The 27140-nt window shown below is 39.3% G+C and overlaps 2 protein-coding genes and 1 long non-coding RNA gene across 4 annotated transcripts; all 3 read left to right on the plus strand.

The window, feature by feature from the left end:
• The first annotated feature begins 1475 nt into the window (after positions 1-1475).
• Positions 1476-2816, plus strand: LOC146672847 (uncharacterized). The gene is made up of 3 exons (XR_014910591.1): positions 1476-1844; positions 1928-2008; positions 2497-2816. It is a non-coding gene; the product is annotated as an uncharacterized LOC146672847 (long non-coding RNA).
• A 6962-nt stretch (positions 2817-9778) lies between these two features.
• Positions 9779-12535, plus strand: LOC146672848 (HLA class II histocompatibility antigen, DR alpha chain-like). 2 transcript variants are annotated; one of them, XM_085389690.1, is made up of 4 exons: positions 9779-9935; positions 10014-10259; positions 11004-11288; positions 11411-11507. In XM_085389690.1, the coding sequence occupies exons 1-4, from the start codon at positions 9878-9880 to the stop codon at positions 11464-11466; spliced, it is 645 nt and encodes a 214-aa protein (XP_085245816.1). In that variant the 5' UTR covers positions 9779-9877; the 3' UTR covers positions 11467-11507. The 2 variants fall into 2 exon arrangements, with proteins under 2 accessions (XP_085245816.1, XP_085245807.1); XM_085389681.1 differs by having other exon boundaries at positions 9781-9935; positions 11486-12535.
• Positions 12536-13901: 1366 nt separating this feature from the next.
• Positions 13902-19558, plus strand: LOC146672849 (H-2 class II histocompatibility antigen, E-S beta chain-like). Its single transcript, XM_085401603.1, has 6 exons — positions 13902-13998; positions 14174-14446; positions 16642-16855; positions 18805-18872; positions 18945-19058; positions 19191-19558. Exons 1-6 carry the CDS (start codon positions 13944-13946, stop codon positions 19214-19216), a joined length of 750 nt encoding a protein of 249 aa, XP_085257729.1. The 5' UTR covers positions 13902-13943; the 3' UTR covers positions 19217-19558.
• The last annotated feature ends 7582 nt before the right edge of the window (positions 19559-27140 follow it).

A 27140-nucleotide genomic window follows, 5' to 3' on the forward strand; every position in this document is an offset into this window, starting at 1 on the left:
TTCATTTTTTTATCCTGGTGATCTCACAGATTTATTTACATGTAGTTTCTCCTTCGTGTGCCTTCTGAGGCTTTGCTCTGTGACTCAGGAGCTCTCTGGTTACATATGTAATACCTCCACTGGGGGGCGCTCAAGCTTATTCAGTTTTCTGCTGTTCAGGAGAGAAAGTTTTCCTCTGACAACTGATGAGTCATCAGCAGCTGGTTTTCTGATTGGCTGCTGGAGGATTTTTACTTTCTGTTTCTATTCATAGAAGAAGTGAAAGCATGTGGTCAACCAACACACACACCCATCCTTGTCTTTGTGATGTTGTAGGGACACATGATGCTGGTGGGGGCCGCCCTTAGTTGGTAATTCTACACCACTGAAAAAAAATCAGGCAGTATCTCAGAAAGGACCTAAACCAAGTTATCACTACAAATGATCAGAGTTCCCAGACCAGACTGGGAGCAGCCTACTGGGGACTTGTCAGGTGTTTAGTAACAGGTGTGGTCCATGCAAACACACCGTCTGGTTGTTCTTACTTCCTGAGTGCCAGTCAGTACACTTCCAGGTGTAACTTATATTTTGGTACCACTGAAGACCTTTGACTGAAATCTGTCTTCAGTTCTGTTAGGTTACTGTACAATATTAAATTTGTTACACAGTATGGACTCACTTGATGAGGCTTTCATTCAAGATTAGATGATGTTGTTACTTTATAAAACCTGATATTTGTTCAGTAATGTCTATGTGCAATGAGGTTTGATTTATTATACTGAAGGCCTGAGTTCTACCTCTTTTTTATATCATTCTTCTGCAAACATATTTAAACTTTTCTCTTGACACCACAGGGACGGTACCTAATTTCACTGTACTCGTTAAAATGGCAGTAAAGATATTCTGATTCTGAGTAAATTCTGACTTCTCTGAATGCTTTAACTCTCCTTTCACAGGTTATGAACACTGCTGTGACGTTTGTGTCTTACAAAAACAGTGACAGATAATCTGTGATATCGTCCATCATCCTTAGGCGAAGGCGTCACTGAACACTCTTTTTCTGGTCATTGTTCTGATATCACGGGCAAAAGTGACAATCCTCACCTGTTTCATGAATATGTGCGTCTCAAATGGAGTCAAAATGATGATCTGTTCATCTTTAGAAAACAAAAACAACTAAGCACTTGCTATGTGCACTTTGCATCACATTAGAAATATTACATCTCTGTAGTTGGCTGTTTCTTTGGTGTAACAGTTCTTCTTTGCAGTGAATCCTGTACGGCTACAGAATGTGTTTATTTCAGCAGGTGTCTGCTCCGTGACATGTTTGACTGATGTGAATGGGGCCTGTGCCACAGGGCAACTTCAAACTGTTGTTACGAGTGAGCTCTAGAACTACGTCCAAACTGAAGGCTAACACACATACAACAGGCCGAGAGACAGGCCACAGATAGTGGACCATTAAGTCTTTTGCTATAATGGTCCCATTGATACCCTTGTGTAGCCCAGATGAAAAATATCATACTTATTCTCTTTATATTAACTGTCCACATCAACAAGCGTCGTATTTCCTATGACCATTGAATGCACCTCTCAGTTCACCCCACGTGAGGGCACCTAGCTCAGCAACCAATCAGAGCCTACCCAGGCCGCATTGACCCTGTCAGCCAGGAAGTGAGGTGGAGGTGCATGGTGTCCCGGGTTTTTCTTATCTCAGCAAGAGGAGTGGAGGCATCTGCTACTCAAACCGAGAAATCCACGGACAAAAGAGAGGAAAACTCAGGATTGAGAGGAAGGAAAACCAGCCTACTTACCTGCTGGAAGTCCGGAGTCGAGTGGCTGGATGAAGGAGAGAGGCAACGTCGGTAAGACGAGTGTTGTTCTGATGGAAAAAACTTGTAGAGACTTACCGTCGCGATCATGCTAATGCTAGCTCGGTGTCTCACAGGCTAACCACTCACCTTTCATCCGGAGAGCTGCTGCAATTCCAACGCCAGTGTGTGTTGGGCTTTTGTGAAACAGAGCAACGGTGAGCAACATGTTCTTAGCTGCTCTAAAGCAAATTTTTGTCAGTTCACTGTGAGTTTAAAGTAATCTAGAGGGTAATTTTTAGTGCATTTCTCTCTCACGAATAGGCCTATAGCGTGGAGAAATTAAGCACACTGCTTTAATGCCTCTGAACTGAACTCATATGTATATTTTGTTGCTTATTTGCACATAGTTCTGAATTTGTTATGGTGTATTGTATTTTGAGTGTCAATGGTTACTTACCATAAGTATTGTTTAATTAATGTTTACATGAATAGAGAAATATTTGAGCAACTTAGATGTTTAGTTCTCATATTCGATATGCTTGAAAATTGAATGTTGTACAACAGAACTGTGAGATTTGATAAGATTTAAGATGTTGATGCAATGAATATGAGGTGATGCAATATTTTGATTTTGTATTTTAACCTTAAACAATGCATCTGAAACAGACTGATTAGAATGTACATTTTATGACCTGGATTATAGGTCAGGTTTTTTGGAGAGGACGGAAAAGTCCAAGGACCAGGACGATATTCTGGTTGTGATAGATGGCGAGCCAACCACTTTGAGGACGATCTACCCCAAAGAAGATACACACCACACACTCATACATTCCAGTTACACTCACAAGGACCTTTGAAGTTGGCTATCGCCAGCTTAACTCTAAATTCTTAAAGGGCCCCAACGAGTACTTTTATTTTGTTGAGTGTGCACACTATTTATTTTATTTTATACTTTATCTGTACAAATTGGACAAATACCTGTTATACTTTGTAACAATACAAGAGTGGCTACTCAAAAGTTAACATTGTGTCCAGGTCATTATTGCTGCTCAATACTTTGGCTCCATACGAATTTGGTGTCTTCTGATTCTGGCCAGGGTCTTATTACGAGCCCAAGTAATTATTGCGCTGTAGTAAAGATGTGTCCAAATGCAGGCTTGTGTTATTCACACGTGGACGGAAGCAACATTTTAATAGACTGTTATCATGACAGTGTCAGTGTTGTGAATGTTTTCATGTTGGTCCCTGTTTACTTTGGTGAGCCTTGTGTGTGTGTGTGTGTGTGTGTGTGTGTGTGTGTGTGTGTGTGTGTTGGCCATGCATGAAGTGAACCAGCCTGAGAACATTGGGAATCAGCGGATTCTGCTGGTTGATTGATCACCTCTGGTGATTACAGATTAAACCAGCAGGTTATAAACTTTTATTTGATCAGCAAGTCACTCAGATATTCGTTCATACTGAGATCTGTTAAAACCTGCAACTCACATCACCGCAAAACACATCCTGACTCACCAAACTCCAGTATAAAAATGACTGATTTAAGTTCTGAGGGCACAAAGCTGTGAGCTGTTCCTCAGTCTGCCACTGTGATGTGTTATTTTATTATTATATAGATATATAGATGCAAGATTTTTATTTGCCATTTGTGCACAGGACCAACAGTCCATGCACATTGGAATTCTTGTGCAGAGCTCTCCAGGTCATAATTTTAACAATATTCAATTCATCCATCCATCCATTCGCTTCCGCTTATCCTTTTCAGGGTCGCGGGGGGTGCTGGAGCCTATCCCAGCTGTCATAGGGCGAGAGGCGGGGTACACCCTGGACAGGTCGCCAGTCTGTCGCAGGGCCAACACACAGGGACAGACAACCATTCACACTCACATTCACTCGCACATTCACACCTAGTGGCAATTTAGATTAATCAATTAACCTATCCCCACAAGCTGCATGTCTTTGGACGGTGGGAGGAAGCCGGAGTACCCGGAGGGAACCCACGCAAACACGGGGAGAACATGCAAACTCCACACAGAAAGACCCCGGCCTGATGGTGGAATTGAACTCAGGACCTTCTTGCTGTGCGGCAACAGTGCTAACCACCGTGCCACCGTGCTGCCCAATAATTCAATTCAAATTTATTTATATAGCGCCAAATCACAACAAGTATATCCTACAATAATAATAGCTACAGAGAAAAACCCAACAATCACATAACTCAGAAAGATCAATTGGAGAAAAAGAGTCTAACTTAACATCAATGGTACTAAGAGTAGCTGTAGATAATATTACATCTGTGGGATGATTACTGGTAATTTTTTCTCTAATGATTAAAATTTCATTTGTGAACACTGATCCTGTTTTTTATTCCCCCTGGTGGGGAAGGTTACAAAGTGATGCAGTTTAGACACGTTTTTCTGGAGATTACAACGATTAAAGTCTCCCAGAACAATTACAGCAGCGCTTAGTGTTTATTTTCGTGCTCGTTGTTCATGTCGTGCAGCTCCTTCAGTTAGCGGAGGGGGGGATGTGCACGACACTCACAATGATGCACTGCTGTTCTCTGGGCAAATAGAAAAGCCTTAACCTCAGAGTCAGACATTCCACATAATCAGAGCAGGAGTTTGAAATGATCTCACAGTCTGTGCACCGTGATTGCTTGACGAGGGCGGCTGAAGTAGATTTGTTTCTAATGCAGGACTTATTGTGTATTTGTAGTATTGCTGTACTGCAGTGAAGGATCAGAGCACTTCCTCTGCTGTCCAGCTTTACCTAGTAACTGATGACTCAGCTGTTTCTGATTGGCTGTCCTGCTGCAATAATCAGCTCTAAATATTTATTTAACTTTTCAGACTGTGTGTGTGGATCGGTGTTTATTATTAATGTGACTCAAACCTGCAGACTCCAGTCAGACAGTCAGACTGGTTAAACTGGTTTACAAACATTCCAGCCTTAAACTCTGACTGAGTGTGGGTCCAGCAGGGCGTCTGACTCTGAGCGTCTCTGCTGCCGTTCACATAAAAGACTTCTGCCTGTAGTAACAGCTGACACATCAGGAGCTGCTTTTCTGATTGGCTGCTGGCTGAACAGGAAGTGAAAGCACAGAGAGAGCGGGGACTTTCTGAGAGTTCAGGTGACCGATGGTAAACCTCAGAGACGCTGCTGCTCTTTAGGTCATGTGACTCAGTTCTCAAACACAGACACCTAACAGTCTGAGCTTCATGAAGCTCGCTGTTCTCTGAAACATGATCAGAGCTCATCACATAAAAACTCCTCCACAGGTTTAACAGCTGTTCACCTCTGAGTCCTCAAAAGAAGTGAAAAGTGAAAACTTAATCAACCCAAAATCCAACACGTGTCATAAACCTCAGACTTTAATCACACAGAGGATAAAACTCTGAGCCCAGACATATTTCTCCTGCTGCAAGTCAAATAAAGTGTCAGTATTTTGTCCTCGAGTCACGTGGATGGTTAATAAACAGAGTCTGACTGCGATGGTTTCAGTGCTTCTGTTTCAGCAGCTGCAGCTTTGGAGGACCTTTGGAAACTGCATCAGTGTAGAAGTTCACAGTCAGCAGGTCGGGACACTGAGGCCACTGCTGTTGTGATTTGACGTATATAAATAAAATTGAATTGAACTCCTGTTGGAAGGACATTCAAAGAACATAAAGAGTTCAGTGTTACAGACTGTGACACCTCTGAACCTGTACAGTCTGTAACTGGGTCAAACAGAAGAGGGTATAAAGCTGCTGCCCTGGTCAGTCAGTATCTCTTTTGGGATGCTGACTCGGTAGATGACCTGAAATGGCGCCTGCACTAAACTGGGTGGTGGGCAGCAGCACTGCTTCTGGGTATCGCGTTGCATAATCCACTAATACAAAGCAATAGCCGTGTGCACTCCGGTGAAATGGCCCGATGAGGTCCATGCCAATGCGCTCAAACAAGACCTCCATTAATGGTAACAGGTGCAAAGGTGCTGTTGGAAGGGATGCCGGGCCAATAAAATGGGGCCATTAATCATTGCTGTATAATGAGTTACCTGGAAAATCATTTCACCAGCAACACTGTACACTGGGTGTGTGTCTCCTCCATGCCAGTGTCGCGACTCACTTGGCAAAGCCTATCAATAATACGAAGCACAGGTAGTTTCAGTTCAGGGTGCATCACATGACCATCAGCTTCTATCATTTGGTCAAAGGCTGAACACAGGGTGTCATCACGAGAGTGCTCCCGTGGGGAAATCTCCCGTGGGGTGAATTTCCAGAGCTGGCGGGACCTCATTCGAAGGACCTGCGTGCTTTGGCACTATGGGATATCAAGATCCATCCAGATGATCTTTGGCAGGCGTGACCGCCGCCTCCACACACCACGTGACAGCATACCCACCGCGCCATCCCAGCATTGTTCCCACTGTCGGCAAAGTGCTTCTGGGGGTCATATGATTGTGGTTTTTTTCTCTGTATGTATTATTGTAGGGTCTACCTTACAAAAATGAACTAACAGCATGTTAGTACCGCATTGATCTCTAGTTGTGATAACAGCTGCTACTTCTAAATGTTGGAACACTGAGCTACGAGCTGTTACGCTGTTAGACTAGATTTATATATCTCGGACCACACACAGCCCACTGACTACATCTCCGCTTTCTTCAGGAAGAAATCTGAAGACTCTTTATATTGTAAGAAATAAATATTTAAAATTACACAATGTTCTGGTATTTCTTTACCCAGACCGTCTGGTTTTTTTAACTGTAGTTGTAAAAAAATGAAATTTCTTTAGCAGAAACTGAAAAACACTTTTCTGTAATTTAATATTTTGCTTAATTACTTTGTGTAGAACTAACAGCCTTAATGGAGGTTTTTAATCAGTAAGAAAAACGAACACTTGTGAAAGTACAGTTAATCCTGTGAGACTCAGACACCGAGCCATGGCTCTGTGCTGCATGCACACATTTCTGCATCTCTGCATTGTGTATATAGTTTATTTTATGTAATATTCAATACTGCACTGTTAATTTAAGCTTTTCTTACACAGCAGTGTAAAATATGAATTAATCACACTTTACACTAATCTCCCATTCAAATCAAGATGTTGTGAAATTATCTGATCACACTGTGGTACTTAGTCTTTACCTGCAAAGTCCAATTTAAAACCCCACAGCTGTGCAGTGGAGAAGTGTCAGCTGCTGTGATGCTCACCAACTGCAGATTAATACAAGACAGTGGAGATGCTGGTGGATCCTGGTGGAGGATTGAATTGAACTGAATTAAAAAGTTAACTCCTTCAAATACCTGCGAGTTCATACTGACAGTGATCTCAGCTGGAGAACACAAGCAAACAGTGTCTGTGCTCTGATCCGTCAGCATCTACACTCTGGTTGTTTGGCGTTCACAGTGATATCATGATGATTTTTTACAGAGCAACAGTGGAGTCGATCTTAAGGTATAACACTGCACGCTGGTTTGGTAATTTAACTGTAGAGTCAAAAGCTCAGATTAAACTTTGATTAGGACAGCAGGGAGGATTATGGCCACGACAGCTCCTGTAAACCCCCAAGAACTACTAGAACATCCTCAGACAGGCAGACGGCATTTTAACCTCTCATGTTCTGCAGTCTGAGTACGTTTTACTAAACTGGGGGCGAAGGTGCAGAGTTTCTTACCGCTACAAGCACTCATTTCTTCCCTTATCAGTTAGGATTATTAATGAACGTACACAGCAAATTCAAAAGTGTTAAATGTTTTGGTGTTAATAGTCTTCTTGCAAAAGTAGAGTTAATTTTACTCTAAGCAGAGTCACATTCTTTTAATGTAACTCTGAGGTGTAAAATGATAGTAGTTAAAATCGAGTGTTAAAAATGAGTGTTTCTCTGTCAAATCTGGAGGTGTTACAATGGAAACATTAACTCCTGACCTCTTAACTCTGAACTCCTAGAGGGGCTATGACACCAATAGAGTAAATTCACAGACTCCGCCCCCAGCACGGCTCCAATCGAAGCTGAAGTGAAGCCGTTTCAGCTTTGCAGTCCCCAATATCATTGCAATGCAGCAAGATGTTCATTTTATGTTTTTTGCTAATTTCTTCACTTGTTCCTGACATGGTTGCATTTAAATCCAGTTCCCAAACAGGAAGTGACACATTGCTGTGCTTGTTTCTTTTTTAAGGGGTAGGCGTCCTGAAGAGTGGTACAGGCAGGTACACAGAGAAACCGGTTTGTTCTGGTACGCCCAAACCATCACACTGCCTCCGCTGTGTTTTTGGATCATGAGCTGTTCCTCCATACCTTATTCTTCCATCATTCTGGGAGAGGTTGATCTTGGGTTTATTTGTCCAAAGCATGTTTTTCCAGATCTGTGCGACACGCCCTTCTGCTGGAAAGTGTTGTTCACTTGGTTCATCCACCGCTGTTGTCTTCTGTGGACGTCCAGGTCTATTGCTGAGTTCACCAGTGCTTTCTTTCTTTCTCAGGATGGACCAAACTTTAGATTTGGCCACTCCTCATATTGTAGACATTTCTCTGATGGTTTTTTCTGTTTTCACCGCTTAAGCATGGCTTGTTTCACCCGCATGGAGGGCAGCTTTGACCACATGTTGTCTGCTCACAGCAAAATCTTCCAAATGCAAGCACCAAACCTCAAATCAACTGCAGGCCTTTTGTCAGCTTTATTGATAATGACATAACAAAGGAACTGTCCACACCTGCCCATCAAATAGCCTTTAAGTCAACTGACCAATTACTTTAAAAAGAGGGTGGCTGATGTTAAAGAGCTGAAACTTCTAAACCTTTCATCCAGTTTGAATGTGGAAACCCTGACATGGAAGCTGCGAGTCTCCAGATCATGTCCATCATATAACTATAAGTGATATATGTTTCAGTGAAAAAACCATTCTGACCCAGAGTTTTTCAGACTGAGAAAACGGATAATGAAGGTGAAGAATCAAATTAGTGAGGCTGACTAGTTCCTCGTTTTTACCTTCATTTTCTCTGGTACTGTTGTCTTTGTTTTCTTTTAGCTCTTCTTCAAATACGAGCAACTGTAAGCCTGGTCCCCCTAATATTAATAGAGCTAGACATGTTTTAAAACAAGTTCTGTTTTTAGTTTATTTAAATTATTAGGCATTTGTTAAAACTCACAGTGCAGCTCATTCTGAAGCTGTTTCCATGCATAAAGGGACAAAGAACCTGAGAGCTTTTTCCCCCCAACTCAGTGCGAACTCCTATATAAATGAACATATAAGAACATCCTACAGTCGAGTACAACATACAATGATGAATAAAACTATTGAGGTTTGTGATGAATCTCAAGGCTTGGTAGTAGAAGTTTCAAGAGAATTTAAGCACTTTGACGAAGCATTCATATAAATTACGTCTCCATAGTCAAGCAATGACATGAAAGTGGCAGACACAAGTCTTTTCTTAGCCTCAAAAGAAAGTCAGGACTTAATTCGAAAGAAAAATCTGAGCTTCAGTTTTTTTTTTACCAACTGTTTGATATATGACTTAAGGATGGAAAAAGATGATAGAGAGAATATATTTACCAGAAACAACATGTCAATTCATAACACACGTCTTTTATCATGAGATGTTGAGTTTTCTGATAAAACAGAATCATAAACCAAGTTTTCATGTAATATCCAAACACACCACACAGAACACATCTATATTTCTAAGAGTGATTGTATTTCAAATGTTTCTTATACATTTAACTATATACTTTCAAAAAAGTTTGTGTTTTCTGTTCATTATAAACTACTTTTTACAGGAACATCTTTTGAATGGTGAAAAAATCTGTTTTATCTTCTCACTTTTATTTTTAATAAGTAATAATATAACCATCAATAAACAACTATTTATATCATTAATTTAATAATTAGTTACTGATCACCACCTGTCTGAATTTGATCCAGCTCATCTGCTCTCCGTGTCTGCCTGGACACTGATGACATCATGAGCTGTGAGCTCTGTGATTGGCTGCTGTGTGTTAGAGCTCAGCTGCACTTTCAGTCACTCACAGACTCTCACACACACTCTGTGAGGTTCACACACACACACACACACTCAGAGTTTAACTGTCAGAGAGCTGCTGATGAAGATGAAGGAGCTGCTCCTCTTCCTCTCCTGTGTCCTCTGTGTCTCTGCTGACGGTGAGTTTGTCTCTGTAAACAGCAGCTTATTGATCAGGTTATTGATCAGGTCACTGATCAGTGTTTGATGTGTTTCAGTTCTTCATGAGGACATTGGTATCAATGGCTGTTCAGACTCTGATGGAGAGTTCATGTATGGACTGGATGGTGAAGAGATGGCCTACGCAGACTTCAACAAAAAGGAGATGATCTACCCTCTGCCTCCTTTTATTGATCCTTTCACTTACCCAGGAGCTTATGAAGGAGCTGTGGCTAATCAACAGATCTGCAAACAGAACCTGAAAGTGGACCAACATGACTTCAGGGATATCCCACTGGAGCGAGGTAAAATACTAAATACTAAAATAATAAAATTATATTACTGACATAAAATCTAATACTTTATCTCAATAATAAATATAAATGTTTCCAATGCATCATTTCGAACAGATAATGCACTATAGAGGAAATTAATCAAATTTTAACGATAATTATTAGGTTTTTGTGTTTTAGGATTGTACCCCTTGTGCATTAAGGTGTTAGTATGCCAGCTTCATTTGCAGTGTTTGTGAGAGCGATAATAACAGTTCATATGTGTTTCATTCATCGTTCTGAACCAAAGAACCAAAACAAAAAAACAAAGCACTGGTCTAAATACTATGGACTCCACTGAGTACCACCTCGATCAGAAAATGTGTGAAAAAAAAACGTAAAGGGACACATAAAAATATCCAGTATCTCTTTTTGGTCAATATAATCGAACAGTGAAAAAGGGTGCAGGCATGGCCATTATAAAAGATTATTAACATTAATTTTATATTGTTTAGTCTCCCTGTTTAGCAGGGAGACTGTCAGTAATGTTTTACTCTGTTGAACAAAGACCAAAAGAAATAAAAACCTGGATATGACACTTTTTGGGGGACTTCACCAGCATAACTGATCTTTAAAATAAAAGATGTATAAATCAATTTTGGAAGCATAGAGATGGTTCAGTAAGGTTTATGTAAACAATTGTGAATCATTTCTTAAACAACAATTAGACTTATGAGGGAAAGCAGCAGCAACGATAAAAATTGTGTTTGTGCACAGATGCTCCTTCAGGTGTGATGATCTACACCAGAGATGAGGTGGAGTTTGGAGAGAATAACACTCTGATCTGTCACGTGACTGGTTTCTATCCTGCTCCTGTCAACGTCTCCTGGACCAAGAACGGACAGAAGGTCACTGAAGGATCCAGCATCAACGTTCCCTATCCCAACAAAGATGGGACCTTCAAACAGACATCCAGACTGCAGTTCACCCCACAGCTGGGAGACGTGTACAGCTGTACAGTAAAACATCTGGCCCTGACACAACCACTGACCAAGATCTATGGTGAGAAAACTTTATTTAAACTGAGAACACTGACAGAGGTAGAGTTTTCTGAGTTAGAAAGAGGTAACTGTTTAGAGATGTGGATAAGTGAGTCTTTCTTTCTTCTGTCTTTCTGTCTCCAGATGTGGAGAGGATTAATCCTAACTGTTTAACTCTTGTTACTCAGCTGACAGCTTGATAATGTTGTCTGTCTCCAGATGTGCAGGCACCTCCTCAGTCTGATCCAGGTGTTGGCCCTGCAGTGTTCTGTGGAGTGGGTCTGACTGTGGGTCTGCTCGGTGTGGCTGCTGGAACCTTCTTCCTCATCAAAGGAAACGAGTGCAGCTGATTGGCTGCTTATATTACTAATGTTTGATTACAAAAGTCCTTAAAGTGATATGAAATATTGTGAGTGACATGTATTTTATGCAATGAAATGGAAAAGAAAGTATGGGCAGCTCAGCAAACGCTTTGAATGATTAGACTTTCAGTAAATAACACAGTTTCCATTCACCATTATTTTTATAACCCCAAAGAACAAAAACAGTCACCTCAAAGTCTACAAGGATGAACACTTCTAGTATCACAGATAAAAAATATAACCCTGTTTAAAAACTCCCATTCAGTCTGTCTTTAATCCATCTGTTATCATATCATAATAAAAAAAAAGAGGTAAACAGAAGTTCCTCCACTCCACATGTCCAAGTGTCCCTTGGCGAGGGAGTGAACCCAGTTTGGTCTGATGCATTAATAAGTTTGTGTGTGTCAGTAACATGCAGCTCATAAAAAAGATGATTGCAGAGAGAATCAGTGAGAAATGAATAACTGTGTATTTTGCTTTTGGGATCACCTCAACTGGACATCGACCTCTTTGGAAGAAGGTTTACCTTCTTTGATTCATTTGTAGACAGTTTGTGTGAGCGGTTGCTAATTACTTATCTCAGATTAACATTTCTTAGTGGTTTTCAGATATCTTTGTGAGGTGTCGTTCATGCAGCACAAACTCAAACCTTTATTCTGGTTGTACTATGTTGACTCCGGTTTCCACCCTTCTGTAAATGTTTGAATGACGCTTTCATCTACAGTAATAATACAAATACTCAAATACAGTTAATTTCAGTATTCATTTATACTTTTGTGATATGGAAGGCTTGATACTCATCCTATCAAATAGAGTACTAAACTCTCATTTTGATTGGTTCTTTAAATATTCTTTATTTTTGTGTGACTGTATTCTTCAATGATAAAAGCAATAAAATACATATTTCAGATTTTAGCATCACATGTGTGTTTGACTTTACAATTTTCTGTAAAGACATCAAGATGCTAACTCAGGAATACACATGCACACACACACTCACAGGGTGATAACAATCTCAAATACACACTATTTTGTTGGGGAATAATTATGCTGTCCATGTAATATTTAACAAAAATTATAATTCTGTCATTATTTTCATATCTAGAAGCCTTTCTTCCTGGTTGTTGATTTATGGTTAGTTCTACCACTAATTTTGAACAGTCATATATTGTTTTTGGACCTAGCACTGTTAAAAAACAAACAAAAACCACCTTTTCTTCTTATATCAATCCTCCTCCTTGCTTAAAGTCAGTATAGTCCACTTCACAGTAATTAAGTTTGTCTCATTGTCTGCCCCTCCTATCCCAGCACTCTCCTCTGTCACACCAACCCTCTGCATGTCCTCCTTCACTGCATCCATGAACCCACTCTGGTTTTTTGTGTCATCCACTCTGCCTGCTCTGCACATGTGCAAGACATCTCAGTCTCTCTCTCCAAAGCATGCATCACGGCAGGTCTCATTGCCATCTCGTGAACCTTCTCTTTCACTCTTGCTGCTCTTTTCTGTCCACCTGCTCCACCTCTGCAGGCTCTTCTTCACCTCTCTGTGAACAGCTGACCCCAGGAATTTAAACTCATCCTGTTACCTCCTGCTCTGAAAAATAAACACATTTTTCCCAGGTGAATTATTTTGAGACTGTATAATTACAAAGGGAGATAAACCCTTTATAAAAATAAGTAAATAAATAATCAGCAGAAACTCAAGATTATGTTGAATTTCTGTAGCTGAAAAACAAAGAACTCAAAGAATGTGTAACTTTGATTCATCAAGTATCTGATGCCTCAGAGATTGTGTTCATGGGTATGTTGATAAAAATTAGAGTGCTCTTGCGTTTATTATAGTTATTGTACATAAAGCTTTTCATTTCAATTTAGTCAAAAATATACCAAACACACTAAAAACAGAAAGCTGTGCAACCAAATTCAAAGAAACTTTAAAATATTTTTATTTCTTGAACAGACTGGCACAGTGCTTTAAATGTTTTTCATATGATTTAAGTAGTCAGTGTATTTGTGAGCATATAAATTGAATTTGTAATAGCAATGATATAAGTCGGATGCATTGAAATAATGCTGCTTTTCGGTCATCTGATAATGAAATCAGATGATAAAACCAATAAATGCATAACAAAACACTACCAGAGCTATGATTCTGTTCATTGCTTTTCTTAAACAGAAACATTCAACTTATCATGAGCAGATGTGTCAGATTGTTCTTCCTGGTAACAGATGACGCTGTGGTCATGTGACCTGTCCTCTGTTTTTAGAGCAGCTCTCAGTCAGACTGAGTCAGTTTGTCAGGAGAACTCAGGAACATGGCTTCATCCTTCCTCTGCCTCAGCCTCCTCTTCATCAGCCTCAGCACAGCAGGTACAGATGCACTCATCACTAATCAATACATTCATTAATACACTGATCAGTATACTGATCAATAAATGGATCACGTATCAATACAAGCCATTTGACACCATCCTGTACACAGCAGGTACGATCAATACTCTGATCAGTAGTCTAAGGTTCAGTGTGATTCTGTGTCTTTCTGTAGATGGATTTTTGGAGTATAATGTGTGGCGCTGTGTGTTTACCTCCCCTGACCTGAAGGACATCGAGTTCTATTTTTCTTACAATTATAACAAAATTAAGTACGTCGAGTTCAGCAGCAGCTTGGGGAAGTTTGTTGGATACAATGAAGTTGGAGTGAAGCAGGCAGAGGCCTGGAACAAAGATCCTGCAGAGCTGGCTGTAAGGAGAGCTGAGAAGGAGAGGTACTGCCAACACAACATTGGTATCTGGTACAGCAACCCTCTGTCTAAATCAGGTGAGTGCGCTGGTCTGTGTGACATCATCAGGTGTTCATGTTAACATCACACTGACCAACACTGAATCACTAACAAAAGTGCTGTTCAGGTTGGCTTATATAAGATGCACTGTAAAATCATATGAACTTTAGATTAACGTTGTTTTACTCTTGTGTCATTTTAAAGATGATCCATCAATATTTTCTTATAACTGAATTTCAACAAATGCATAACTGCTTCAGGCTATTACATGAACAAATGATGAAAGTGTCACTGTCACAGAACATTTAACTTTACATTGATTTTTTAATTATTATACAGTATAACTCACACCATATAACAAAGAACTGAATTAAAACTGAATATAAAAATTATAAAGTATACTTCACTAAGTCGAGACGTTTTCTGTGAGTTTTAAGCAAATCTAAACTAAAGAACGCCACAGGCATATTTCATGCACAACATCAGTTTCATCATTGTTGAATGTCATACATCATTATTTCCTCCCTGATTCTGATTCCTGACTCAGAAACATTTTCAAATAACAAAATTTCTGACAGATCATGTACTCTGTTTTTTTCTTTTTTTTAAACATCAGTTTTTGTGTCAAATATTTTAACTTTCTTTATTTTTTAGTACCTCATCCAAACTCTCAGTAAAAACAGTATTCACCAACTCAGTTATGACACTTTAAGCCTTAGCTATGCTGGAAGAGGCACAATTTTCCAATTCACAAGCCCTTAGATAGAGGAACAGAAACCTTTATATTTAAAGCAGTGATGAAAAGAATCAAAGTAAGTACACTATGAATGTAAGAAAAACAGCTGCATGAAGGTGAAATACAAAGCATGTGTGGGCTCTTGTGGCTAACAGGTGAGTTCACCTGTCACAGAATCAAGAGTCATCATCAAGGTTTATAGAGAACAGTAGGAAGGATGTCATGAAGCGTTCTTTGTATCAGCCTGATTGAATCAGTCTGATTCTCAGCTGATATTTCATAGTAATGATATCCCGTGATATCCACAAGACTGAAGAAGTCAGTTTCTATATAATACTGGAATTTCTTGGGGATACAAAGAATAATCAGGGTGACCCTACTGCAATTTGTTCCCCTGGTCCAAATCATGGACAAATGTGGTTTGAAAACCTGGTATACTGAGCATTAAAGTTTCAGTGAATTGAGTTTACACAGACATGATTATCTCTTATTCCACAAAACCGCCTCAGTTTGTTGAAATTATCCCAACCATTACCATGTTTTTTAAAGTACAATTTTCTGTTGTAACCCACAAACTGCACTGTAACTTAGCAACACTCATCTGCCTTTCTTATGCAAAATACAGAGAAATTATGGATTGCTCAAGACTTTTGCACAATATAAGAGTTTAAAGATGACATTTTATATCAAAGAATGTGAAAATTAATTCAGTTTAATTTATTTAGCACCAAACCAGAACAGTGGCCACAGTGAGCTTTATATTCTAAGGCAAAAACCTACAATAATAGTGAGGAAATCCTCTATAGCTAACTATTTAAGTCAAAGTTTGTTTGAAGAAAGCGCCATCTCCTGGTGACACTCTGCATATGAGTGAAAGGAGCGTGTTTATAGTGGAAAGTAGATACACCCAGGGGAAGGAGGGTGGGCATTAGGCAATTCTAAGTGGCTGCATTGTAGCTATGACTGTGTATTTTGGTAAATTAGAATAAGCTGGAATAAATTTGGTCAGCAACAGTAAAGGAGATGTAGGAATATCTGGCAAGTACTGGCTATGTACTAATATTGTCCCCAGTTAAATATGTCTGAGTGATGGGGTGAGGTGGCAAGATGGGAGCCTTATCATGTCAAAAAAACCCAGCGAGCCCAGCTAAACTTTGTAACACAATTTTCCCAGAACAAAGTCATCCTCTATATAGTGCTTAAATCCTTTTCCCAGTTGTGGGCAATATTTGGCAGCTCATATAGATTATACTTTAATGTAGTCCAAGTAAATGTATTTAGCTTATATTACAAAAGGATAAAATAATTATTTCCTGCTGTTTCAGGCATAAACATTTTGCTTTCATAAACCCAGAGTGGTTTACAGGTCTGAGCTGAACTAAAAATACTCGTCTGGTAATTTCCCCCCAGTCAAGCTAATTTTGATCTTGAAATAGCAGCATCCTTTCTCCAAGCTCCACTGTTGCTACTTACATTTGTATTGTCTGTGTGCTCCAGTTTCACCCACTGTCAGAATCCAGTCATCAGCAGCGTCTTCTGGTCACCATCCCGCCATGTTGGTTTGCAGCGTCTATGACTTCTACCCCAAATACATCAAAGTGAGCTGGCTGAGAGATGGACAGGAAGTCACCTCTGATGTCACTTCCACTGAGGAGATGGCAGATGGTGATTGGTACTACCAGATCCACTCCCATCTGGAGTACACACCCAGGTGAGTCCACATCCATCCACAGAATAGCTGTTGTAGGACCCAAAAAGAATTCAATTATAGACCAAAACAACATTGTAAACATTTATTTGGAAAATCAAAGACATTGTTGAAGGTTACAACATATTTTTCCAGACTGGAATGAATGTACAGCATACATGAGCGAGTTTTGGATTTTCTCTGATCCACACAGGTTCAAACACAGATATACTCAAACTTTTTAAGAAATAGTGATGAACACAATCAACTAGAAAGTTGATTGTGTTCATCTGGATGCAGCATTTCCAGTGGGAGAAACATTTCACCATCATCCAAGTGACGTCTTCGGTCGTCAGACTCCTTCACTACAATTTTGACTAGTCAGATTCAGAAACTTTAATAATCCTAGAGGGAAATGTTGTAGGGCTATAACTGACATCCTAATGGCTCACTGCAGACATTAATTAGATAAATTAAAACAACTGGAGACTTTCCAAATGTTTTTGGGCTGAGCAGATTAAAAACGTCTTTATTGTGACGTTTTCTTACAAGTCTGTATGTTTTCCCACAAAGTGGTTGACTTCTTACTGGGGTAAATGGCCATGGTAACTGATGCTGTCATCAACCTAACCTGCTCCAGAGCAGATTCTAATCAGCTGACAAGTCTCTTTCCCACTGCTGCAAACACAGAACACGCACCTATAATACCTGTTCAACCAATCACATTCATTCCCCTCTGAGCTGATGGTTATGTCTGTTTCATCAAGCTCAAGGACAGGAAGCTTTAATGTTTTCATGTTTAAAGTTTCACAGTTTTAATGTGCAGCTGTCACCTTAGAAACAAACAGCAGTACTGAGCCCGCGCAGACACAAAATACCTCACTGTAATTCAAATCTTTATTTTCCTGCTCTGTGCCATAAATGATCAGATAACCAGTTTCTGCTGCTTCATCTCTCAGTTTATCTACTATTGGATTTTATGCTCTTTATAGAATTTTAATCACAATCTGATAACATCTCTGGAATAAGTGACACTCATAGGGATCATTTTCTGTGGAAGAAGAGTCGTATGATCTTTTAGATTGGTTAGATGCCGTTAGACCCGCCTCTTTTACGTGAACATGCAGGTTAAATTAGTTGATAATCAGCTCTGAGTCCCAGTTCATCCTGATCACCCGTTTTAGTGTGCATGAATCTAGATAAAGGAAAGAGCATGAACTTGCTTCATAGTACAGGTGTGCTGTCCTCACAACATAATAATGTGAAGCTAGACAGCCAGCGAACAAAATAGAAGAGATCTCCACACAAGGCTTGCTTTTCTTGCTTTACTGACACCTTTTTTAACCCTTTTCACTCTCAAAGCATTTCCTTGTTTTGTAACTGAAATATGAAAAATAAATTGCTAGCTAATGCACACATCTTAATGACAGACTTAATGATTAGCCTAGCTCACAAAGATGACCGTTTCCTAAGGCACAAGCATGTAGGCCACATTTACATGAGCTTGTTTACTCTTAATTCTGCTGAAGCACTCAACACTTGTTCACAACACTACCGGAGAAAAAATGCATCAAAGATAGGTTCATGGTTCAGAGCGCTCACTCGCTCCCATTGCCGCACGTATAATACACAAAGATCACTTATGATAAGGAGGTCTCACTCTGATCAGATTTCAAACCCAAAACATTTTAACCGTTTTTAGCATGAACTTACCTATCATGTTTGTTAACTATGAACTTATTTATCACCTTGCTTATGTAACCTAATCACGTCATGCTCTAATTACTGTCTTTTGACCCCAAAGGCATCACAACAGGGCCCTGATATAACCCAGCAAACTCCTTTGCTGTTTGGACCCGAGCACATTGTGTGATAAATGTGGACACTAAAGTCCACTACAGTACCATCACAGCACTGCTCACGATGCATTTACTGACTTAATTCTCTGAGAGTCACTGATGTTTGTGTTGAAGGTCTGGAGAGAAGATCTCCTGTAAGGTGGAGCACGCCAGCTTGAAGGAACCACTGATCACTGACTGGGGTAAATACCTGTCTGTATCTACACACCTGTCTGTCTGTACACCTGCATGACTGTTCACCTGTGTGTCCTCAGACCCGTCCATGCCTGAGTCAGAGAGGAACAAGCTCGCCATCGGAGCCTCAGGACTGATCCTGGGTCTGATCTTATCTCTGGCTGGATTCATCTACTACAAGAGGAAGGCGCGAGGTCAGAGCAGGACTCTCACTCACAGACCAGTTCATACCTGAAACCAGTTTAGAACCAGAATGAAACCAGCATCCAGGATGTATTTTCAGAGTGTGTTGGTGATTCTGTCCTCGTCTTTTATTCTTTCTCCAGGTCGTATCCTGGTTCCCACAAATTAAGGATGGATCCTGGTCCTGTTTGTGTTTGATGTTATAAAAGCAGCTGCTTCCTGTGTTCAGACTGATGATGATGATGATGATGATGATCTCTGTCTGAACTCTGACACTGTGCTGGTGTAGACTTGATCCAGAACCTTCTCAGTGATCGTTGTGGTTTCACTGGATCCTGGATCAGATTCTTTGTGGACCTTGCTATTTGATGCTTCACTGTGTAATCTCATATAATCCATGTAATATAATCCCTGTAATCCAGGTCTATGAGTGATTTTCTTCTCTTTTCTAGCCTGATTCACATTTACAGATTTTTACTGAACATCTTCAAACCAAAATAAACGACTCAGACTCTCAGCTGTGTTTGTTTACCTGCATCAACACGTTAATGTCACACTGCAGCTCTTATTCATGCCACAGAAACCAGTTTACACAGGTTTAAAGCGGGTTATAGACTGGATTTTAATGTCACCTGTGTATACTTTTGAGGTCTTTCAATAACTTTAGCTTGGGTACGTCAGCAGTGTTTGTTGTTTTTTCCATTTTTCATGCTTGGCAATAATGTGTTAGTTGTTTTTTCTTTTGCCTTGATGCATGCTCAATCATCCAGGTAAGTAAATCCCAAAAAGTTGATTCTTTTCATGTGGATGTAACTTTTTCAGTGGGAGAAAACTGTAAACACTATGTCCACATGAAAACAATCAACCTTTTGGGATTTTTTCTTTTGGTTTTTGTTTTTTCAGATGACTGGTGATAATACTGAATGGTTAGCTGTTGAGATAAGACAAAGCATTAAGTTTGTCATCATATCAGACTTTATGATTATTGTGGTCTAAAAATCTCCCGAAGCAGGTTTATCAATACATTTTTTTAAAAAGCAACAAAGATCTAAACATTATTTAAACCAGATCCTGGCAACTCTTCAAACAGAATCAGCAACTAATTTAATAATGAAGACGGTGAAGCAGGTTAAGTATAAATAAACTTTATTTATAATTGTAAACAATCAAAATCGTTTATTACATGTCACTATTCTGCAGTAGACTTTACTCTGATTTTTCATTTACTTTTTTTACTGCTATCGGCCAAGTAACATGTTTGTCCTTTGTTATCATGCCTGCCTTTGCCCTGCATTTGGCTTCTCTACATCACTCAACCCTGAATTAATGACATAATATCCATATTTTGAGATCTAATTACAGCAGAAGTCATCATTATATGATTGAGACTATTATTAACAAACATACGGAAAAACAACACAGTGACAGTGTGTAAGAGTTTTGTTTAACAAAATACCAAAAAGTTTATCTCTGTGTAAAATTTAAATAAATATAAAATACACTGATTTGCAAATATCATAAACTCATATTTTATTCAATATGTAATATAAAATATATTAAAATGCCTAAACTGGGAAAATTTTCAGTAATTTCAAATTTCATGTAAGCAACATATCTCAAAAAGCTTGTGACGAGGCGACAACAGGCAGTGTTATTCAAATGAATCAGCTGGAGGACAGGGCGGATCTACTGTTGTGATATTGTGCCCCCCTAAAATAATGTCTCGCCACCCTTGTTTTTACACATGACAGTGTTGTTTATTAAAATAAAACATTTCCACTTTCAGCAAGTCTAACTTCAATTAAGCTGAGCGCGTGAGCAATCGCGCACTGCTGACATGGTCTCCCCACACAGAAAATCTGCCCTGCGGACAAAAAAATAAAAATCCAGCCTGAATTGGAATTAAAATAAATACATGTATTTATTTTATTTCGCTGATTTTCTGTGCGCAGAGACTGTGTCAGCAGTGCGCAATTGCTCACGCGCTCAGCTTAGCGGGAACAGTGATACAGAGTAAGAATTCTAGAAATGAATACACTTAATAATGTCCCCTGCCTCCTGGGATCAGGGAGGCAAAGTAGATGTAGTAGAAATAGAAAAAGAACAAGCTGAACCAAGGCAATAAGGATAGGAAGAAGAAATAGACATAGGTTTCAAAGCTGATGAGGTGACAGACAGAAGAGGGGAAAAGGGTGACCCTGAATCCGCCCTTTATGTTATGCTGCAATGGGTGTAGGCTGCTGGGGGATTCCCATGATGCACTGAGTGTTTCTTCTTCAGTCACCTTCCTCTAACAACTAATCAGTCATCAGCAGCTGGCTTTGTGGTTTGCTGTTTCCACTTTCTGTTTTTATTACAAGAACCAACAAAAATGTGTGTTGACCAACACACATACACACGTACTAAAGCCACACAAATATAGTTCAGCTTCAAAAGGTCAGACATCACAAGTTAGAATGATGTCCACTTCACACCAGGATGTCTCCGGGGTCAGATATTTTTCAACTTGCTTAAAAATAGCTTAGACTATTAATCCTTGCTGACTTCCGGCTCCAATTCTTCAAGTTTTTGTTTAATGCATTGTTTTATTTTATTTTTTTGGTTTTTTTTAACCTATACAGACACAGTTTAGTGGGTTATACATCTGCCTAACAAGCAAAAGAGTCCTGGTTTGAAGACCCTCTGCAGGAACATTTTGTGAATAAGAGAGCAGCTAAAAGCAGTCAGAAAACTTCAGTTACTGTGATACTATAACGAACTCTAGTACCTGACCCTCTGCTGCTGTTCACTTCCAAACTGTTGTCTGTAGTAACAGCTGACACATCAGCAGCTTTTTTTCTTATTGGCTATTGGAGAGTTTTACTTCTGCTTTCTGTTTTTGTTCCAACACAGTTACAGCATGTGGTCAGGACACACACAGACAAGTAAGGGGAATGAAAGCACAGACATAAGTTAGAGTTCCTTTTTCTTTATTGTACTTTTAACCACATGTCAGAGGGAAATGCTCTAATGTTCCTGCAGCTCATCAAGTTATTGTAGTTACTTCATACATTCATACATACTTCCTAAGAACTCTAACAGCGGGTACAAAAAGAAATTAGTTGTCTTCAATGCAAAATATCATTTTCATGTTAAAAATAAATTCATAAACTTCAGTCCAAGGATCTTTAAATGAAATCACTAAAAATAAGGAGTTCTGCTGCTGGGCAGAGCTACAGTTAATGAACTGAACAATCTGCAGCATTTGAACATTAATTTTATCAGCTCATATAAATCAAATATAAAATATCTGTTCATGCTGAGGTCTGTTAAGAGGCAGCAGATAAATTCACATCATCATAAAAGACACACTGACTAACAAAAGTCACGTGCAAAAATCATTTATTTAACCTCAGAGAGCACAGAAAGAGCAGCTTTTTATTGATGACAAGTAAACAAAGATTCTTCATCTGACTGAGGCTGTTATTTATTATTTTACTCCAAACCATAGTTTCATTAAGATACGATGGGGCGAAGACTGTGTATGTCTCTCTGCTCCTAGATGAGTCAAACTCAGAGCTCCTATGCTCATTCATTTATTATCCATTTAATAGAGATTCACTGCACTGAACAAAGAAATATCAGGAAGCTCTTTCTGACTCTTACACCTGGAGATGAAATTGGATCCAAACTGTCATTAAACTGAATCAAAGTGTTCTACTTTTACATACTAGGAACAACAAGTAAGCCTGCAGTGCAAGAACAAAGTGCTCTAATAGGGTGATATGGTACTACAAGGTCATTAAGATAAGATGGGGCCTGATTATTTAAGACCTTGTATGTGAGGAGCAGGATTTTGAATTCTGGATTTAACAGGAAGCCAAAACAGGAGAAATCTGCTCTCTCTTTCTAGTCCCTGTCAGGACTCTTGCTGCAGCATTTTGGATTAGCTGAAGGCTTTTCAGCGAGTTTTTAGGACATCCTGATAATAATGAATTACAGTCGTCCAGCCTGGAAGTAATAAATGCATGAACTAGTTTTTCAGCGTCACTCTGAGACAGGATATTTCTAATTTTAGAGATGTTGCACAAATGGAAGAAAGCAGTCTTACATATTTGTTTAATATGTGCGTTGAAGGACATGTCCTGGTCAAACATGACTCCAAGGTTCCTCACAGCGTTACTGGAGGCCAAGGTAATGCCATCCAGAGGAAGAATCTGGTTAGATACCATATTTCTAAGATTTTCAGTGTTGTACAGTGTTGGGAAAGAAATGACACCCACCTCTCCCACAGGGGAATTGTAGAAAAGGGGAGGGGCCAAAAGGGGTACCCCAAAATTTACAGGGTTGCACCAAAGAAGAAGAATGAGGAGGGGCTCCAACTGATAATAACCATAAGTGCAGACTTGGAGGTCCTGAAAGTCAGGTATCAAAGGAACAGTTTGGGTTTGGAAATCTGCTCTCTCTACAATAACCTCAGTTTGATCTGAATTAAGAAGCAGAAAGTTAGCGGCCATCCATTACTCTGGATGGCATTACCTTTGTGCAACATCTCTAAAGTTAGAAATATCCTGTCTAGGGATGGGTATCGAAACCCGGTTCTTGTTGAGAACCGGTTCCCACTGTTTCAATTCCTTGGAATTGTTTGCCATTTTTGCAAACGATTCCCTTATCGATTCCAGTCGCCCCGAATGACGTCACCACGTTGCGGAGCGTCATTTACCTGGCAGGAAACATGGCGGCTCAAACGCTCAAAAGTTTGGTTATACTTTACAAGAACGGATGACGACAGGGCAACTTGCAATACTTGCAAAGTAGATATTTCATTTAAGGGAGGAAACACTACGAATATGCAAAAGCATTTGCTCACAAAACACACGATGACCTTAAATGAATGTCGTGTTTTTAATTCCGGACTCGTGAATCTCAACCCAGCAGCAGCGGTAACGTTTGCACGTCCTCTCCCGTTAATGCGGCAGGTAAATAATCAACTAACAGTGCATATTATGTTAGCGCGATCTGCCTTATTACAAAACCTGCCATTACTGTGCATTTAGGTGACCATGATGAGAGAGACAGAGTCTGGCTCAGATGCTGGCAGCTCTCGCTGCAGTCTGCCGGTAGCGTCTCCTTTCAGGCCGGGATAGACGAATGTCACCGAGCAGTGACTCAGTTTGTGGTCAAAGGCTTGCACACATTTGTCACAGCAGATGATTTTCAGTAAGTGAATGTGTTTAATTGTAGGCAGGGACATTACTGGATATTCTTGTGTAATTGCTACAGAATGATTTATGTTATACTTTGTTATTGCTACAGTAGAATATTTATTTTATTATTTTACATTTACAATTTTTTTCCCCGGGGACCCTGTGACGCCCCATTGAAGAGCCGCAGGCTGGATCTCTTAAAATCTCACTGCTGGGTTTGTAAGGCCATGTTACTCCTAAATTTCTATCTTGTTCAAAGAGAAGATATAAAACGAAATTCTAAGCTAATCGACCTCAGTGTTCTCCTTTTTTAAAAAGAATCGATAAGAGAATCGATAAAGAATCGAATCGTTAAACAGAATCGAAAATGGAATCGGAATCGTTAAAATCTTATCAATACCCATCCCTAATCCTGTCTCAGAGTGACGCTGAAAAACTAGTTCATGCATTTATTACTTCCAGGCTGGACGACTGTAATTCATTATTATCAAGATGTCCTAAAAACTCCCTGAAAAGCCTTCAGCTAATCCAAAATGCTGCAGCAAGAGTCCTGACAGGGACTAGAAAGAGAGAGCATATTTCTCCTGTTTTGGCTTCCTGTTAAATCCAGAATTCAAAATCCTTCTCCTCACATACAAGGTCTTAAATAATCAGGCCCCATCTTATCTTAATGACCTTGTAGTACCATATCACCCTATTAGAGCGCTTCCTAGAGTATTTAAAAGTAGAATGGGAGGCAGAGCCTTCAGTTTTCAGGCCCCTCTTCTGTGGAACCAGCTTCCAGTTTGGATTCAGGAGACAGACTGTCGCCAAAGTGCTGCTCATAGGGGGTCATATAATTGTTGGGTTTTTCTCTGTATCTATGAAGCGCCTTGAGGCGACTTTTGTTGTGATTTGGCGCTATATAAATAAAATTGAATTGAATTGAATTGAATCAGCATAGCAGTGTAAATGTATGCTATGTCTTCTAATGATGCTGCCTAAGGGAAGCATGTATAATGTAATGTTCTCTGTGTGCTCTGTGATTATAAAGGCCTTAAATTCTGTGATATATAGTGTAAATGATTTTCACAGAGGTGTTAAAGTAGTTAAATCACACAAATTCTTTTTACACATACAAATCCTGGTTTACAAGTACAAAATATTTATGACCACAATTTGAGCCCATACGCATCCCAGACCTCACGAGCCACCATTGCCAAAGTTTTTCCTCATAGGAGATCATATGATTGTTTGGGTTTTATTTTTATTATTGTAGGGTCGACCTTACAATATAAAGTGCCTTGAAGCAACTGCTGTTGTGATTTGGCGCTGTATAAATAATATTGAATTGAATATTTAATAATCAGCTCTGTAGGAACTGATTATTATCAGGATTATCAGGAGCTGAAGAAGAATTTAATAGTATATATAATCGGTCATACTGCACTGCTGGGTCCAGTATGACCGATTATATCACTTAGATTTTTTTAATCTCAAAAGTGAATGCATTAAAGCAGGAACTGCAAACCTAGCCGTCAAAAGTTTGGCAGCATGAGTACTGTAAAGTTTTGTAGGGTCCTTGTTAGAGCTGGGCGATATGAGATTTTTTCATATCACGATATGTTCTTTTCATTTCAGGCGATAACGATATCTATCACGATATAAGCCAAATAACTATATTTGTAAGATTTAAATGTGCCGTTGCTCACAAGTAAAATGTGAAATAATCAGCAGCTTGTTTTTATTTAAATATTTATTTCCCATAATAAGTTCAACAGGGTAGATGTACTTAAGGAACATGAGACTTTTTCAGATAGATAAAGGCAAATATTGCAAACTACACAAAAGGCAGCCGCTAAAGCGTTTAAGTTTCAAAATAGAACAAACGAAACAGACTAAATTGTCAATTCCACTTAGAAACAAAATATTAATTCTAAAAATAAATCTTAGTTTGTTTTACAGAAGAACAGACAAAACTGACTAACTTTTGTCAATATCAAATAAACTGAGAACTAAAAGGAAATTCTCAATCTCTCCTTGTTGTATAGCTGAGCTTTTCAAACAGTTTTAACAGTTACTTTAGTCTGACAAAAGCCGAATGATGAATTAGCGCTTCCAGTCAGAGACTGAGGCTACGTCCACACGTACATGGGTGTTTTTGAAAACTGAGATTTTCTTATTGGTGATGCGTTCAATGAGCACAGACTGAGTACTCACGGCTTGCCCCATCGTTTCAATCATAGTGCACTATGATTGCAGCCTTGTGGGGATTTGAACAGCTGTTTCTGCTTTCTTTAATTTTTGATAAGCCAGGGCCAAGCCAGTTTCCATCAGCAAGAAATCAGAGTTGGCTTATTTCAAATAAAGTAGACTCGTGTACACACAAAAAGGTCTTTGGAAGTCAAAATTATCTAATTCATGAAGCTGAACTTAATAAACTGTGTGTAAATGATCAGTATTTATTCAGGTAAGGTGGACACGTACAAAATAGTTCTATGTGTGGTCACAGTGCTTCATATTTGTGTGTGGACTCAAAAGTTACACACTGCACACATTTGTAAATCTTACTTTACAGTAGTGGATCATATCTTATGGATTTGCAACTGTTTTGCTGCACATTTTATGTACTATTCAAAACTGAATTGCAATTTTAGTCTTTTTCAAGGAAACATTTTTTATTCAGTGTTTTTTCAAAAGTCTTAGTGTGATGTAATTACCAGGGAGTACATGGGAGCTTTAAGGACGTTAGATACCTTTTGTCCTCCACAAAGGAAAATAGCTGAAAATAAAAATAGGCATCACTTTATCAAGCTGCTAATTTTATAAAACTCTGCACTCAGCTTTGTATGTCCAACATCACTGAAATGCATCCAGATCTTCACTTTACATTTTCACTTGTTTCTTTACTTTTGACACGCTTGTATT

Source organism: Rhamphochromis longiceps, linkage group LG3 (genome assembly GCF_057381845.1).
Source record: "Rhamphochromis longiceps isolate RC_006_pf linkage group LG3, R_longiceps_female_GT1.1, whole genome shotgun sequence".
Taxonomy (NCBI): domain Eukaryota; kingdom Metazoa; phylum Chordata; class Actinopteri; order Cichliformes; family Cichlidae; genus Rhamphochromis; species Rhamphochromis longiceps.

What these genes read in the sequence shown, in the direction of transcription:
- LOC146672848 (XM_085389681.1), top strand. Translation starts at nt 9,878, where the DNA reads ATGAAGATGAAGGAGCTGCTCCTCTTCCTCTCCTGTGTCCTCTGTGTC. An exon ending in GGATATCCCACTGGAGCGAG is followed by an intron (nt 10,260 to 11,003) that starts GTAAAATACTAA and finishes GTTTGTGCACAG; the next exon opens with ATGCTCCTTCAGGTGTGATG. An exon ending in ACCACTGACCAAGATCTATG is followed by an intron (nt 11,289 to 11,485) that starts GTGAGAAAACTT and finishes GTCTGTCTCCAG; the next exon opens with ATGTGCAGGCACCTCCTCAG.
- LOC146672849 (XM_085401603.1), top strand. Translation starts at nt 13,944, where the DNA reads ATGGCTTCATCCTTCCTCTGCCTCAGCCTCCTCTTCATCAGCCTCAGC. An exon ending in CATCAGCCTCAGCACAGCAG is followed by an intron (nt 13,999 to 14,173) that starts GTACAGATGCAC and finishes GTCTTTCTGTAG; the next exon opens with ATGGATTTTTGGAGTATAAT. An exon ending in CATCTGGAGTACACACCCAG is followed by an intron (nt 16,856 to 18,804) that starts GTGAGTCCACAT and finishes TTTGTGTTGAAG; the next exon opens with GTCTGGAGAGAAGATCTCCT.